At 39.6% G+C, this 15,706-nt stretch overlaps 1 protein-coding gene across 1 annotated transcript; it reads left to right on the top strand.

The window, feature by feature from the left end:
* The first annotated feature begins 1,921 nt into the window (after positions 1 to 1,921).
* On the top strand, positions 1,922 to 15,380 carry LOC124265098 (glyoxalase domain-containing protein 5-like). The gene is made up of 4 exons (XM_046699923.1): positions 1,922 to 2,069; positions 9,866 to 10,012; positions 10,246 to 10,398; positions 14,269 to 15,380. Exons 1-4 carry the CDS (start codon positions 2,025 to 2,027, stop codon positions 14,401 to 14,403), a joined length of 480 nt encoding a protein of 159 aa, XP_046555879.1. The 5' UTR covers positions 1,922 to 2,024; the 3' UTR covers positions 14,404 to 15,380.
* Positions 15,381 to 15,706: the final 326 nt, after the last annotated feature.

The raw sequence follows: 15,706 nt of genomic DNA, 5'->3' as shown, positions 1-15,706 counted from the left end.
ATATTTCAACTAATTCTATCTAGTCATTATTTTATTAAATATTTTTACAATTTTATGTACCTTATATATACATTGTACTGTACGGTTATTTTATCTTATTGAAATAAGTTATATTTTACAGTTTTATACCGTGTCTCTTCGGCCTATTGAGGCCCTGCATAATCTATTTTATCTTTGTATATTTATTGTGTGTATACCTTGTAATTTTATGCGTGACACGTTAATAAACAATTTATTCATATATGTTTCTCTGAATACAGCCGACTGACGATGTCTATTTCACTTATGGAGGGTGTGTACGACAGGAAAGACAAGTCTTTATAGATGAACAACTTCTTTATTGTATAATAGCGACGTTTCGGTACAGATACTTATACCGTTTTCAAGCATGAGGTGGAGGATGGGTACAGCGGCATATATTTAGGGTACATGAGGGATAACAATGAGTGAGGGTAAACAAGATGATTAACAATGAAAACAAGCATAATTATACATAGGACAAGCCGAGGCAAGATAAAACCATGATGAATAGGATTTCCATTGGGGATGGGAATAACTGATTAACCTAATCCAAAACGTATTTATCCAATTTCCCATTCTCTGCCTTCTCTAACTAATCCCCTCCCCTGATTAGTTTTTATTTTAATTCAAATTTTTGAAAATCTCATATACGTTTATGTATTGTGTATGTAACCCAACTACCTAATAAATATAGCTATTAACATACACAGTTTAGCTTACATTTGTTAAAGAACGAATAAACGTTTGTTTTTTTGTACTCTTTTAATCATTGCATATCAATGTCTTGGAAATCGGAATAAGACTATTTGATACTTGTTTTTATTAGAATAGAAAGGAAATATTTTTTTCTGTTATGTTTTTAAAATGTTCTTTCCCCATGTGTTTTTGTAAACATTTCATTACCGAAACTGAAGCCCATAGATAGTAAATATGAATATTCATTTCACCTGTGATTTTACCTGGATTTTAGTTGAACACAGTTAACTGACTAAGCAAAATGAATAAGGACTGAACATGTGTTCGCACTCATCGTGCCTACACAGGTATGTGTGTGGTTACAAGTTGACATACATTTCGCGTCAATCACGTTTCATACAAATGGAAAGTGTCAGTGTAAAAGGCAGTTTGAAATGTACATTTTCGTGTTTTTTTAATGTTGACACCCGACTACACTTCTGTACATAATAAAACCTTTATATGACCGCGATGGCGATTGAAAAATGAAAAATAACTTCTTTTTACCCCCCTGGTATGTGCATCCGGCTATTAAGTAAGAACCACGTCCTTAGCCTGTTTGGAGTAGTATTGATGGCAGAGAACGTTAAACACAATGCTTATCCAGACACAGTCGCATACAGGTACCCGCTCGTACGTCTATTGAGTTAACTATTTATAGGGAAGAATACAGGCTGGTCTATATCAGTACTCTATGTAAAACCTCCGGCTCGATAACAAGCATATCGACATTGTTGAGTTTCTATATGTGACAGTATACACTGAATGGGTGTGTTGACCCTTGCTGGTCAGCGAGTTTACACGCGTTCTGACCAGCTAGTTGGGAAACGTGTACATGTCTTCCTTTGCACATAGCGTAGCGTTGGACGTTGCATAGTCAGCAAGTGCTTCGGAAGTGAATTCAAACTGCGCATGTATGTATACATTTTTAGACATGGAAATAGGTCTTTCGCTTTCACATTATCAATATCAACAATTTTGATAACAGTATTATACACACAGCACTTGCATGTTAATGGTAATGTTGAAGAAGGAGATAGTGAACGTATTTTATTGTCCTCGTGATTAGTAAAATTGTTTTACAGTCTTATGCAGTCATGAAAACTCCCCATGTGATTAGTTCAGAAGAGGGGTTTCCCCTCGGCTGGCACTTGTTCTAAATATAGAACAAGAAATTCCACCGCGGAGCTCACACTGCGCCTTTGATAGGGAGAGAACAGCGACAGCGTGGATTCTCAAGTCGGCAAACAGGCATCTCCTTCCGAGCCATGTGGCAGAGACTAGTCAGCCAGCAGTTTAGGAAACTGTTACAGGTAAATCGGTGCATTTAGTAGGTTTGTGATGTTTTATTACACCAACGATGGGCCCGGTATCGCATTTTCGTTGTGTGATTGTAAATCAGATCGAATCTCATCTTACACGTTTTATACTTCCGGGTTACGCGTTGAGTACAGTGTGACGTATGTCGATGTACTAGTGGGTATGGCTTTTTCTGTGTCTTTGAAGTTGGGCGTTTGATTTAGAAATGGTAAAACGCCCTGTAAAATATATTTCTGCTCATTGTATCCACATCACTCAGTCCTACAAGAACGAATGACCATATTTTTGTGTTTCTTCATTGACTAATTGCTGATATGGTCTCTGGTTTCTTATTTAACCCATACAGCTAATTTACCTGAAGTGTTCAGAGAAACCGAGTTCAGAGGAATATTAGATGGTGAATATTTGCGGGGTTGGATATATCGTAAAACTCCCGTTGACAACATATCCACACTGTCGATACACGTCAATCACGACATGGCCGCGTGAGATGTGTACGGGTATGTGAAGGTTTTCAGACATCATTTGTGCGCTGTGTGCTGTTGCAGTTTAATGTATTTAAAAGTAGTAAGGTTAATTAAGCTCTGACATTCAGTACCTCGGCTTCCTTCATTAAAAAGCACTGCTGATTTACTGCGTACGGTATGAATATTGTAATTTATCGTTTAAATGTCCAAACTACCTTTTCATCGTCGCTTTTAATGACTACACAATATATATGCAATACAGTGTATGTGAATATATAAAAAGACAGGGTTATTTATTTGTTATTTATTTACATGAGATCTCATGTTATTCAGTTATTGTCCATGGTATAAGAAACCAAAGAAAGCCAAATAAGGTGAAATTTTAATCTCAGCAATTGATATATTTTAAGTGGATAATGAGCGCTCCGACTTTGGGGACATATAGATACCTGTAAAACCATAAATCAGCGGATCAATAACAGAAATTTGCTAAACCACTACATTCAACCGAGGATTGGAAATGCTGACTCAGTCCGAATCACTGTCATTCGGATTTAATCGTATGTTCGATGTATGTTGGGCCAGATAACACCTGTATCTCTGATATACGTATGCAGTCGGGGACGGTATAGACTTTGTGCTATACTGTATATGTAAAATAGTAAACGCAATTCGACCCCCGCGTTAAAGCCGGCGGTGTGACAGAGCGGACACCTTCAGTTGTTCAAACATTGGGACGTGACTTGTTGTGCCACGCACCTGTCACGTGTTACCTTGACCTATTTTCATGTCAACTAGGCCACATTTTCAGGATTTCACATCTTTTGAAAGCAACATCAAATCGCAAACATGTTAAAATTTCATTAAATAAATTAAAAATTATATTTACATATCTAGGATCCGGTTTCAAAGATACAAAAGTAGACTCTGATCTCTTTGCAGAAATAGCAGTGCAAGCGAGTTAGATTCAAAATATTCAAATGATAATGTGAACTCAGATTAAATGATGTAGATGAATCTGACCGTAAAAGACTATTCTAAACAAACCAAAGACACTGTCATACAAAGTCATTTAAACTTACTTTTACCAGAGACAATGTCTGTATTTAAGACAAGGCTGTTTCAAGACAGCAAGTCGCTGTCCACGGTTGCGTCCCTTTGGCACGCCAGGAACTGAAGATCGTGGGTCCAAATCTCAGATTCGTCCGAATTATATTTCAAGGTTTCACAGCACCCGTCCGTGCTCATGGATTTCAACAACGTGCACGTGGTCAATGTCCACGACCTGCATCACTTCGGACTTTCCTCCCACGTGACATAACTGGAATACAGCTGAAACCTGCGTAAACCAAACTCACAGTACACGAGAGCTGCAATTACAAGAAGACTTTGTAACGAGTCATCAATCTTTGTTTGTTGAATTTAACAATTTATATAGTTACAATATTTTATTTTCAAAGTATTTAATCAGCACATGCGATATTAAGAACTTTGGTTTTAATTAAATTTTGTTTTAAATATCATTCAAAGTTTCTTCTTTATTAACTCCTGTAAATACTGGATTTAATAAACAATGTTTTTCCGCGCAGTAAATCTGGCCCAGAAGCCTATTTATTTATAAAGTAGGTCAAACCACATTCCTCTCGTGATAATCTTGCACATAGAAACTGTCTCAATCTCATTGCTGTAAACCTTGTAACAAGGTTATGCAATTCAGGATGTAAATATAAATATGTTGAACGTCTAACATATCGAGAATGTTGAGAACTAACAGACCCGATATCAAAAGAATTTCTAATGTCTTCTTGATTATGTCATAAGTAATGATGACTTTCTTCAATCACATCAGTTGTGACTTTGCATTTACATTTTTGCCAGAACTTTTATCAACGATTCTGGTTTAAACAAATAGTTTCTCCTTGGGTTTTGCTGTGAACTGTATTCTAGGTATGTGATGGCGTGTGAGAAAAGCCCGAAGCGATGCAGTTCTCATCCTAGTCTGTTTCACCGTCCCTGAACCACATTATATTCCCGACTGCCTAGCCCTCTCTGTAATGCTTAATGTCCTAAATGAAACAAGTCTAGATTTCTTCTGGTCTCTCAGGGGCTCCTTTTCAATTTAAATGGGTTTGTTTGTTACTATCAACATTATATATTTAGAGACTAAGCGTTAGTCTATTCTCATCCTTTCGGGGCCTTGTTGAAACTCACTGCCACGGATATGCTGGTGACATACCTAGTAACGCGATCATTGCGAACCGACAGTTAGAAACCACTAAGGAGTGTTTGCCTAAGGGACGCAACTCCGCGGCAATGTTCAAATGAAGAGAACACCGTTACTTTGTAAAGTGAATTTACATAATGTGGGGAATCGAACCCGGGCCTTGGGCGTGACGACCGAAGGCTGTAACCACTGGGCTACCCCACCGCCCTGGTATTGATTGAAACATATATTACTCTGACTATTGTTTTTAGGGTACTGGTCAACGATTCATGTATTTTGTTACTTTCATTAAAACCATATATTAGAGCTCGCTGTGGCTTTAGTGTGTCGGTAATGTGTACTGCGGTCTGATGTATTGAGATGGGTATATATTACATGACTAATTAAGTGGATGAGATGGTGAGTTTCGGGGACCTGTTTACAACGTGCTTTAATCGTTCCTTTAAATAAGGTAGTCTTTAGTAAGCCCCCACCTAAACAGGTAGACTAATTTATGCGTATACACACTGCACCATACATTGAATATGGTAGTTATTTACTGCACTGCAGATAAACATATATCGTTACTTTCACTTATATTGCATATTACTGAATCGTGTAACAAGCCATAAGTGGATACATTATTTCGTATCCATATTAATGTTTTTTATATCTAGCTTCAGATATATTCGGGGCGGTGGGGTTGTCTGATGGTTAAATCGTCCGCTGCTCGTCACGCGGAAGACCCAGGTTTGATTCCCCACATGGGCATGTTTGAAGCCCATTTCTGGTGTCCCAAGCGGTGATATTGCGGGAATATTTCCAAGAGCGGCGTAAAATTATCCCCACTCACTCAGATATAATTCATAATAGACGCATCTAGGGTAGGGATGGTATAAAAATTGATATTTCTACCTTCAGCAGCCGTGCTGGGTTCACAATAGTAATACACACCTGTGACCTGATCACTTTGGCCTTTGTACACTTCCGTTATCGCCACTTAGGCGTGGCGGTAAAGAATAGTGCCCACTGGGCATCTCTGACCACTATGGAGACGAGGGCACGGCTCAGTAGCAGTGTCAGCAAAGCGTTATAGGTAACCCTTAGCTGATGTATACTTCCCTAGTGTCTAGTTATAGATTATGCCCTGTATGTACCCATCTATCCCCACAGGGGCTTGTAAAGTACCCCGATCCCACCCACCCACCCCACCTATACAATAAATTAAGTAAATGAATAAAATAATAAAGCAAAACAAAAACAAACAAAAACTGGTATCAAAGTACATACTATCACGACAGTGGCTTTTACATAGTGCTGAGACCCAGTAAGTGACAATAAATACCTTGATTCCGTTGGGTTTTTGTGTTTGTTGTTGTTGTTTTTGTGTGTGTGTGTGTGCGTGCGTGCGTGTGCGTGCGTGCGTTGTAGGCCCCTGTGTCTGTCCCCACATCAATAAAACACTACATATGCTGAGAATGTCTTTTCATTTTCGACAAGATTTGGTAATCAATAAATGTTTGGCTTCTCTCGTAGCTTGTTGAGTTCAGTCGGTTCCTGACCAAAAGCACCGAGACTTTGCCTGACGTTGTGTTTGTGTTTACGGAGTCTTAATACCAGGTGCATTGCTCTATTCGGTTATCTGCATACGTTTCAGCCCCCATCAGAAATTTCGTTTTTCATCCTGTTCAAATTCTCGTTGAAAGCCGTCTCTGTTTGAAGACAAACAACGAGAGGAGGAGGCAAAGCTTCTTGCACACTCTAGACTTCCGATATGTCGTTACAGTACGACGCAAAGATTAGTTTACTTTCTCATTCTAAACATGAAGACCAAACTTGACAACTCAGCGGCATATTGAGAATGAACCGTCTATATACTGTAAACCCTTACCGTAACCTTTACGGTACAAGGTTGGATGCCATGTCTCAAGTTCACACCGTGAATGTTATGGCCTACTGGCATTAATATTACGCTATGGCATTAATATTACGGTAAAATGTTGGCAGTCGTGCCATCAGTTATGCAGCCGTAAATCATAAGATGTACTGTTAGAAAATATACCGTAATCATAACGGTAAAATGTTGGCAGCCACGCCACCAGTTATGCGACCGTAAATGTTAAGTTGTACTGTTAGAAAATATAACGTAATCATAACGGTAAATTGTTGGCAGCCACGCCACCAGTTATGCGACCGTAAATGTTAAGTTGTACTGTTAGAAAATATACCGTAATCATAACGGTAAAATGTTTGACGGTCGTGCTTCACTAACAATCAGTACTGGCCATAGGAGCAAGTTGTACATGGCCACTGCGATCGTGTTAGATCGCCATCGCCATTATCAAACACTGCATCATTTCCGAGATACATTCACCCATCCAGATATCAGACATATCTATAACTTACATTTTCTTAAGGTAATAATACAAAACGAATTGTTTCAGATTAATTGTGCAGGTACGTGAGTCGACATTGACGACCAACATTGGCAACAACGAGAGTTCCCTCTCGGCACAAGCGCAATTATTGCTTTTTATGAGATATGTAACCCTGATTATTGGCACTGGAGTCTTAGTGGCGCTACACAACAGGGGCTGGTGACGCAACAAATAGCATCAAGGTCTATCACTGACGGGTTAACAAGACATATTCAGCAATATTCTAGAGGCCTCTAAATAGTCGATTCGGGGTAAATAAAAATGATTGAGAGCGAAACATTAACTGATACGACAATCGACAAGGTCACATATTTAAGTCTGCCAAAGAAGCAAAAACTAACGTGCTCAAAAAAAGAAATGTGTATGATGTATGTCTATTTGTCACACTAAAATATTACCTAGTGGAAACATATATAGATTTTTGTACATTAACACTGTTCGCTGGGTTGATCACGAGTCTACGGAGAACTGATGAAGCCTTAGCTGGATTGCATGTAGCATACACATTTCTATGTTTTTGAAAGGTCTTTTGAAATCTTTGTTACGCCTCTATGTATTCCGATATTTGGACATATACGTCATGACCAAACAACCGGTATTCAGGGATAGCCTGTTTCTGCCCGGTACTGTAGAACGAATCAAAATACCGATTCGATCTAGGTCATGTCGCTCGGAGTCTCTCGGGTGGAAGTGAATAGTGCAGGTGGAAGTACATAGATCTCGGCATCATAATGACAACAAGCGTACAGGTATGTTCAGTCCGTTCAGTTTTGTCAGACTACTGGAGGTCATATTCTTATGAAATACCCATGGAAACGTTGTCTCAGGTTTTATGCTATAGTTAATTGTAATATGTAACACTACCATTGGTCGCATGGTGTGTGATAGTGACCACCTGGCACTGTATGTATGCATCTTACCTATTTTCGTTGTGACAAGCTGTGCTTCAAACTTGTCAGTTAATGCTCGCAGTCCTGGGAACAATGTACATATAGCTTAATACATGGGATGAGTCAGCTGTAACGACGCGACTGATATTTTATCAAAACTAAGTAGGTCAAAAAAATGTATTGTTCGTGATATGAATACGACCGTGATGCGGTTGACTAAATACGTACCTTCAGTTATTGCAATTGTATGTATAACGCTTGAATGTGTGTAATAATAAGATGATACATATAGCTCATCGGAATATGACAAAATATATATGGCTCATCGGAATATGACAAAATATATATGGCTCATCAGAATATGACAAAATATATAAGGCTCATCTGAATATGACAAAATATATAAGGCTCATCGGATTATGACAAAATATGCACCAGTCGATTTACCGATGTGAGCGAGTGAGTTTAGTTTTACACCGCACTCAGGAATATTCCAGCTGTATGGCGGCGGTCTGTAAATAATCGAGTCTGGACCAGACAATCCATGAAAACAGTATGAGCATCGATCTACGCATTTGGGATGCGACGACATGTGTCAACCAATGTGCTGTTTTATGCCGCAGTCTTGGTGGTTTGTAAATTGCCCGCCTTCCTGCCAGGAAGTGAGAGAGTCAATTTTATCACCGCAATCAGCAATAACCCCCAGTGTCATGTAACGCTTCACTCTGGATCCGCAAATCTGGTCACTGCAGGCAAATCATGAGCTGTGATCATCGGGCTTCGATTACACGTTGCATACAATCACCCATGACACGATACACCAAATGTCAGAGCCTGAACAACAAATTTATTTTCGAGTGTTGGGGGCTTGATACATTTCGTAAGGTCACAGGGATGATAACATACAATGAAGACGGAGTGAGTGAGTTTAGTTTTACGCCGCACTCAGCAATATTCCAGCTATATGGCGTCGGTCTGTAAATAATCGAGTCTGGACCAGACAATCCAGTGATCAACAGCATGAGCATCGATCTGCGAAATTGGGAACCGATGACATGTGTCAACCAAGCCAGCGAGCCTGACCACCCGATCCCGTTAGTCGCCTCTTACGACAAGCATGGGTTACTCAAGGTTCATTCTAAGCCGGACCTTCACGGGTCCAATGAGGACGTAACTCCCTTTCTTTAACATTGGCTTACCATAGATCTTGTCTACAGGGCACCTGTAGTACAAATTGCAGTACTTTTGGGGTTGAATCCCATCCGATATAACCCACTCAACCTATGTAAGGAATTGTGATCCAAAATATAAGCATACGAATGCCACGAAGTATTAGGTAATATACAGCCTGCTCTACCCACTTGAGCACGGGAGCGGTGGGGTAGCCTAGTGGTTAAGGCCTTCGCTTTCAACGCCAAAGACCTTGGTACGATTTCTCTCAACGATACCCATAACACCGTGATCTAGTGAGTGTCTTGGGTTTACTCCGCTTTTAGCAATATTCCTGTAATAACATAGAGGGGACATCAGGAATAGGCTTCACTCATTGCACCCATGGGGGAATCGAATCCTGGTCTTCGGCGTGACGAGCGAACGCCTTAACCACCTGGCTACCCCACCGCTCCCGTGCTCGAGGGGGTACAGCAGGTTCCCGGAAAGCGGATTCCCTCGGTCACTCCTTTCATCCCCATTCACGGCGCTCTTTGTTGTGTCCGCCGTTATGTGTATTTGTGCTCTATATAGATAGTCAAAGTAAATTTTGATAATCATGTCAATATATTCATCTTGCAGGATGGGTCAGTTGCGACATTTGCCAGGCGGTCAGTCAGCGGTTTCAAGATTGAACGTCTTGACCACTTCGTCATCACCGTTGCCGACATTAACAAGTCCGTGGACTTCTACACGCGGGTACTGGGCATGGAGGTCGCTACATTCAAAGTAAGAGCTCTATACACTGGACAACCTGTGTTCGGTAGTATTAACGCATTTAGGGTCTAAACATTTGTAGGATAGTGATTAAGGTTGTAAAGTACTTTTAAAGATAGTTGTGTTTTTCCTTTAGATTAAAGAACGTAACTTAAGACTAAATGTGAAAACAGAATACCGAACTAAGTACACGTAAGATCAACAAAGGAAAATGTCCTCTAAGATAAATGAACGTTTTGTTACAGGGTCGTAAAGCGCTCAACTTCGGCCTTTCTAAGATAAATCTCCACGAGCGTGGTAAGGAGTTTGAGCCCAAGGCCAGTTCCCCGACTCCGGGGTCAGCTGATGTCTGTTTCATCACCCACACGAAGCTAAACCAGGTCATGGAACATCTGAAGGTACTACTATAGCGGTCTTGACACACCTCAAACATTGGCCATAAATAAAACAGTACGCAAAATTACTTGCACAACGATTATGAGAATAAACAGTACTCGGACGGACTTGGGCATCGATTATGACAATAAACCGGTACATGAATGGACTTTGACACCGACTATGACAATAAGCAGAACACGAAAGGATTTGGGCATTGATAATGACTATAAACCAGTATCCGAAATCACTTGAACATTTATTATGACAATACATCAGTTCACGAAAGGACTTGAACATTGATAATGACAATAAACCAGTACACGAAAGGACTTGAACATTGATAATGACTATAAACCAGTTCACGAAAGGACTTGAACATTGATAATGACAATAAACCAGTACACGAAAGGACTTGAACATTGATAATGACTATAAACCAGTTCACGAAAGGACTTGAACATTGATAATGACTATAAACCAGTTCACGAAAGGACTTGAACATTGATAATGACTATAAACCAGTTCACGAAAGGACTTGGACACCGATTATGACAATACATCAGTTCACGAAAGGACTTGAACATTGATAATGACTATAAACCAGTTCACGAAAGGACTTGAACATTGATAATGACTATAAACCAGTTCACAAAAGGACTTGAACATTGATAATGACTATAAACCAGTTCACGAAAGGACTTGAACATTGATAATGACTATAAACCAGTTCACGAAAGGACTTGGACACCGATTATGACAATACAACAGTTCATGAAGGGACTTGGACACCCATTATGACAATGAAACAGTACGCGAAAGGACTTGGACACCCATTATGACAATGAAACAGTACGCGAAAGGACTTGGACGCTGATTATGACAATAAAACAGTATACGAAAGGGCTTGGACACTGATTATGACAATAACACAGTACGCGAAAGGACTTTGACACTGATTATGACAATAAAATAGTACACGAATGGACTTGGACTTTGATTATGACAGTAAAATAGTACAAGAAAGGACTTGGACACTGCTAATGACAATACAATAGTACACGAATGGACTAGGACTTTGATTATGACAATAAAACAGTACGAGAAAGGACTTGGACACCCATTATGACAATGAAACAGTACGAGAAAGGACTTGGACGCTGATTATGACAATAAAACAGTACACGAAAGGACTTTGACAGTGATTATGTGATAAAACAGTACAGGAAAGGACTTGGACACCCATTATGACAATAAAACAGTACGCGAATGGTCTTGGACACTGATTATGACAAGAAAACAGTACACGAAAGGACTTGGACACTGATTATGACAATAAAACAGTACACGAAAGGACTTGGACACCCATTATGACAATAAAACAGTACGCGAAAGGACTTGGACACTGATCATCACAACAAAACAGTACACGAAAGGACTTGGACACTGATTATGACAATAAAACAGTACGTGAAAGGACTTGAACATTGATTATGACAACAAAACAGTACGCGAAAGGATTTGGACATTGATAATGATAACAAAACAGTGTACAAAAGGACTTGGACACTGATTATGACAATACAACAGTACACGAAAGGGCTTGGACTTTGATAATGACAATGAAACAGTACGAGAAAGGACTTGGACACCCATTATGACAATAAAACAGTACATGAAAGGACTTTGACAGTGATTATGACAATAAAACAGTACAGGAAAGGACTTGGACACCCATTATGACTATAAAACAGTACGCGAATGGTCTTGGACACTGATTATGACAAGAAAACAGTACACGAAAGGACTTGGACACTGATTATGACAATAAAACAGTACACGAAAGGACTTGGACACCCATTATGACAATAAAACAGTACGCGAATGGACTTTGACACTGATTATGACAAGAAAACAGTACACGAAAGGACTTTGACACTGATTATGACAACAAAACAGTACACGAAAGGACTTTGACACTGATTATGACAATAAAACAGTACGTGAAGGGACGTGAACATTGATTATGACAACAAAACAGTACGCGAAAGGACTTTGACATTGATTATGGCAAGAAAACGGTACACGAAAGGACTTGGACACTGCTAATGACAATAAAAGAGTTCACAAAGGGAGTTGGACTCTGATTATGACAATACAACAGGACACGAAAGGACTTGGACACCGATTATGACAATAAACCAGTACACGAAAGGACTTGGACATCGACTATGACAATAAGTAGAGCGCAAAAGGACTTTGACATTTATTATGACAATAAATCAGTTCACGAAAGGTATGCGAAATCACTTGAACATTTATTATGACAATACATCAGTTCACGAAAGGACTTGAACATTGATAATGACTATAAACCAGTTAACAAAAGGACTTGGACACCGATTATGACAATATATCAGTTCATGAAAGGACTTGAACATTGATAATGACTATAAACCAGTTCACGAAAGGACTTGAACATTGATAATGACTATAAACCAGTTCACGAAAGGACTTGAACATTGATAATGACTATAAACCAGTACACGAAAGGACTTGGACACCGATTATGACAATACAACAGTTCATGAAGGGACTTGGACACCCATTATGACAGTGAAACAGTACGCGAAAGGACTTGGACACCGATTATGACAATGAAACAGTACGCGAAAGGACTTGGACACTGATTATGACAATAAAACAGTATACGAAAGGACTTGGACACTGATTATGACAATAAAACAGTACGCGAAAGGACTTAATACTAAGGCAAAAAATAACAGAATAGAACTATTTTCCCATTTTGCTGGTCGAAAGTGACCTGTCTGCATTTTCATACAATTATGATTGATAAGGAGCAGCCTTGCTTGTTGATGTGTGCTTCTTACGTATGCATGTATGATTAGGCTATTGAAGCGTACACAAGTCCTACCCACAAAACGATACGTATGGTTTACATATTTTGGTCTGTTTTCGTGACCTGCAGCTGTAGAACTTCCAACCGACACAATCTGTTTTACCGTAGATAACACAGACTATTTGTCCGATGACATACTCTCCATTTGCATCACCCATCCCATGCTCCTGAAGTTTGGATAGGATCACCCTGTTAGCGTCAGGCACCAAAGCAACTGCACACAAAGTCAGTACATGAACCAACTTAGCCAATCTCAGTAAGTGTGATCCTAAATAAAACTATTCTTACTTTGGTCACTTTCTCAATTGAATTGTGTATTCGTGTTCGTCTATATAGTGTCCTACGATAATCACCAAATGCAACAGATGATCACCAAATGAAATATAGAACAGAAGTAATCAGTTTGGTTGAGCTGATTGGTTAAAATATGTGTGGCTCTTAATGGCACACAGGTGCCCCAACTTCGTTGTTTGGTACCTTTTCTTTGTATGCAGTTTTTGCAATATATTTCTGTCAATGCATGGAATTGAAATTATGAGTTTGGGGTATTATCATGTCATTGGGTGAGTGAGTGAGTGAGTGTGGTTTTACTCCGAGTTTAGCAATATTCCAGCAATATCACGGCATGGACACCAGAAATGGGCTTCACAAATTGTACCCATGTGAGGAATTGAATCCGGGCCTTCGGCGTGACTTGTCATTGAGTGTAACAAAAGGATAAGTGTTTATTGCAAAGGGGTTCCAAAATATCGGCTGGTTATCCTTGTGAAGTACTCAGTGAGTGTTTGAATTTGTCCACTTGACCTCGAATAGGAACCATTCAACCACACTACAAACATCAGTGTTTGGTATATTAGTCATTTAAAGTTTTAAGATTTAGTGCTTAAGAGGGTGGCTGTTTAGAGTTGTATCCCTCGGCTTCAAACGGTCCAGCAGTCTTACATGGCATCTCAATCAGTCACTTGAATTTTAGAACTGCAACGTCACTATCATGGAGGGGCCGGTAGAGAGGACTGGCGCCATTGGACCAATCACCTCGGTCTACTTCCGAGACCCGGATGACAACCTGATCGAAGTGTGCAACTATCCCGACAATATCAAATCATAAAGCAGGTGTCAGTAACATGGGATGCTGTTGTTGCTGTTACCATGGTGACGTGCTTAAGATATATACAAGGTGCCTTTCCGATTGATTTTAATCGTGTTGAACCAAAGAAATATGCAGTATTGAATGAAACAGATCTTCATTTGTTATCGGTTTGTTAGATCTACAAATGTTTGTAGTTTGACTGTGAATGTGTTCTTATAAACAGAATTGTGTACGTATATGTTTTTCAGCGTCTCAAAGGAATCGTAGTCTCTGAAAGTTTATTAAAACGGTTTTCATACATTTCAGTGTTATTAGTTAAATCTAACAGCGGTCACTTAAACCACTCAATGCTAACAGTCTACAGTTGATACGTATTGACTTCACTGAAACATGCATACTACTATTATGCTAAATGTAGTATATTCATGTAAGCATCGGTATGTGATATGCAACAATTTAACATGGGTGGTAGATATTTACCTTTAGTCTTATTGTGGACCGGCAGTATGTCGTTGTACAGGCACGTAGGGAGAACTTGTAGATCAACACTGTATCGTAAGGAAAACATAGTTTCTGTATCATGGTTGTGTAATGAGATGCATAGAACAGTCCATTCTTTACGCATAGAACAGTCCATTCTTTACGCATAGAACAGTCCATTCTTGACATAGGGATGCCTACACCCAGTTTCACAGTTTGCACGTTAATGATTTCATCATAACGCGCCACTGACTGCGTGCTACTTCTTGCCTTATAACGGTAGCATTTTCACTGCCCGTGCAAAGCTTTTGATTGGCAGGAAATTGTTTATCATTAGTGTATGTGCCATTTTCTACCCTTGTCAGTTGTTATTGTGTATACCATGTATGCAGAGGTTTAACGTACATTCAACGAGGAACCAAGAGGCCAACATGTAGACTTGAAGATGCTCACATGGATGTAGGTAATATTTCTGAGAGAAGAGATCAAGAGAATAAATGTATCCCCATATCAAACGTGACTTGTGGACTCTTCTTTTTCAGTTTGGGAAGCATCCTTAGGGATAAGTCTGTGAGTATGGTTTTATGCCCCTTTTAGCAATATTCCAGCAATATCACGGCGGGAGACACCAGACAGGGACTTCTCACATTGTACCCATGTGGGGAATCGAACCCTGGTCTTCGGCGTGACAAGCGAACGCTGTAACCACTAGGCTATCTCACCGCCCTCCTTAGGGATGAACTAAGTAAGCTGATTTTTAACTCCGATGTGATACCTCTCGACATTTAACATGTATTGGAGCAATATATCTTATTTGAATGAGATTGTTCAACAGACACAT

This window comes from Haliotis rubra, unplaced genomic scaffold, assembly GCF_003918875.1.
Source record: "Haliotis rubra isolate DU_JTF1 unplaced genomic scaffold, ASM391887v1 Scf10, whole genome shotgun sequence".
Classification (NCBI taxonomy): domain Eukaryota; kingdom Metazoa; phylum Mollusca; class Gastropoda; order Lepetellida; family Haliotidae; genus Haliotis; species Haliotis rubra.
This window is presented reverse-complemented; position numbering and strand designations above follow the sequence as displayed.

What these genes read in the sequence shown, in the direction of transcription:
- LOC124265098 (XM_046699923.1), top strand. Translation starts at nt 2,025, where the DNA reads ATGTGGCAGAGACTAGTCAGCCAGCAGTTTAGGAAACTGTTACAG. An exon ending in AGTTTAGGAAACTGTTACAG is followed by an intron (nt 2,070 to 9,865) that starts GTAAATCGGTGC and finishes TTCATCTTGCAG; the next exon opens with GATGGGTCAGTTGCGACATT. An exon ending in TGGAGGTCGCTACATTCAAA is followed by an intron (nt 10,013 to 10,245) that starts GTAAGAGCTCTA and finishes GTTTTGTTACAG; the next exon opens with GGTCGTAAAGCGCTCAACTT.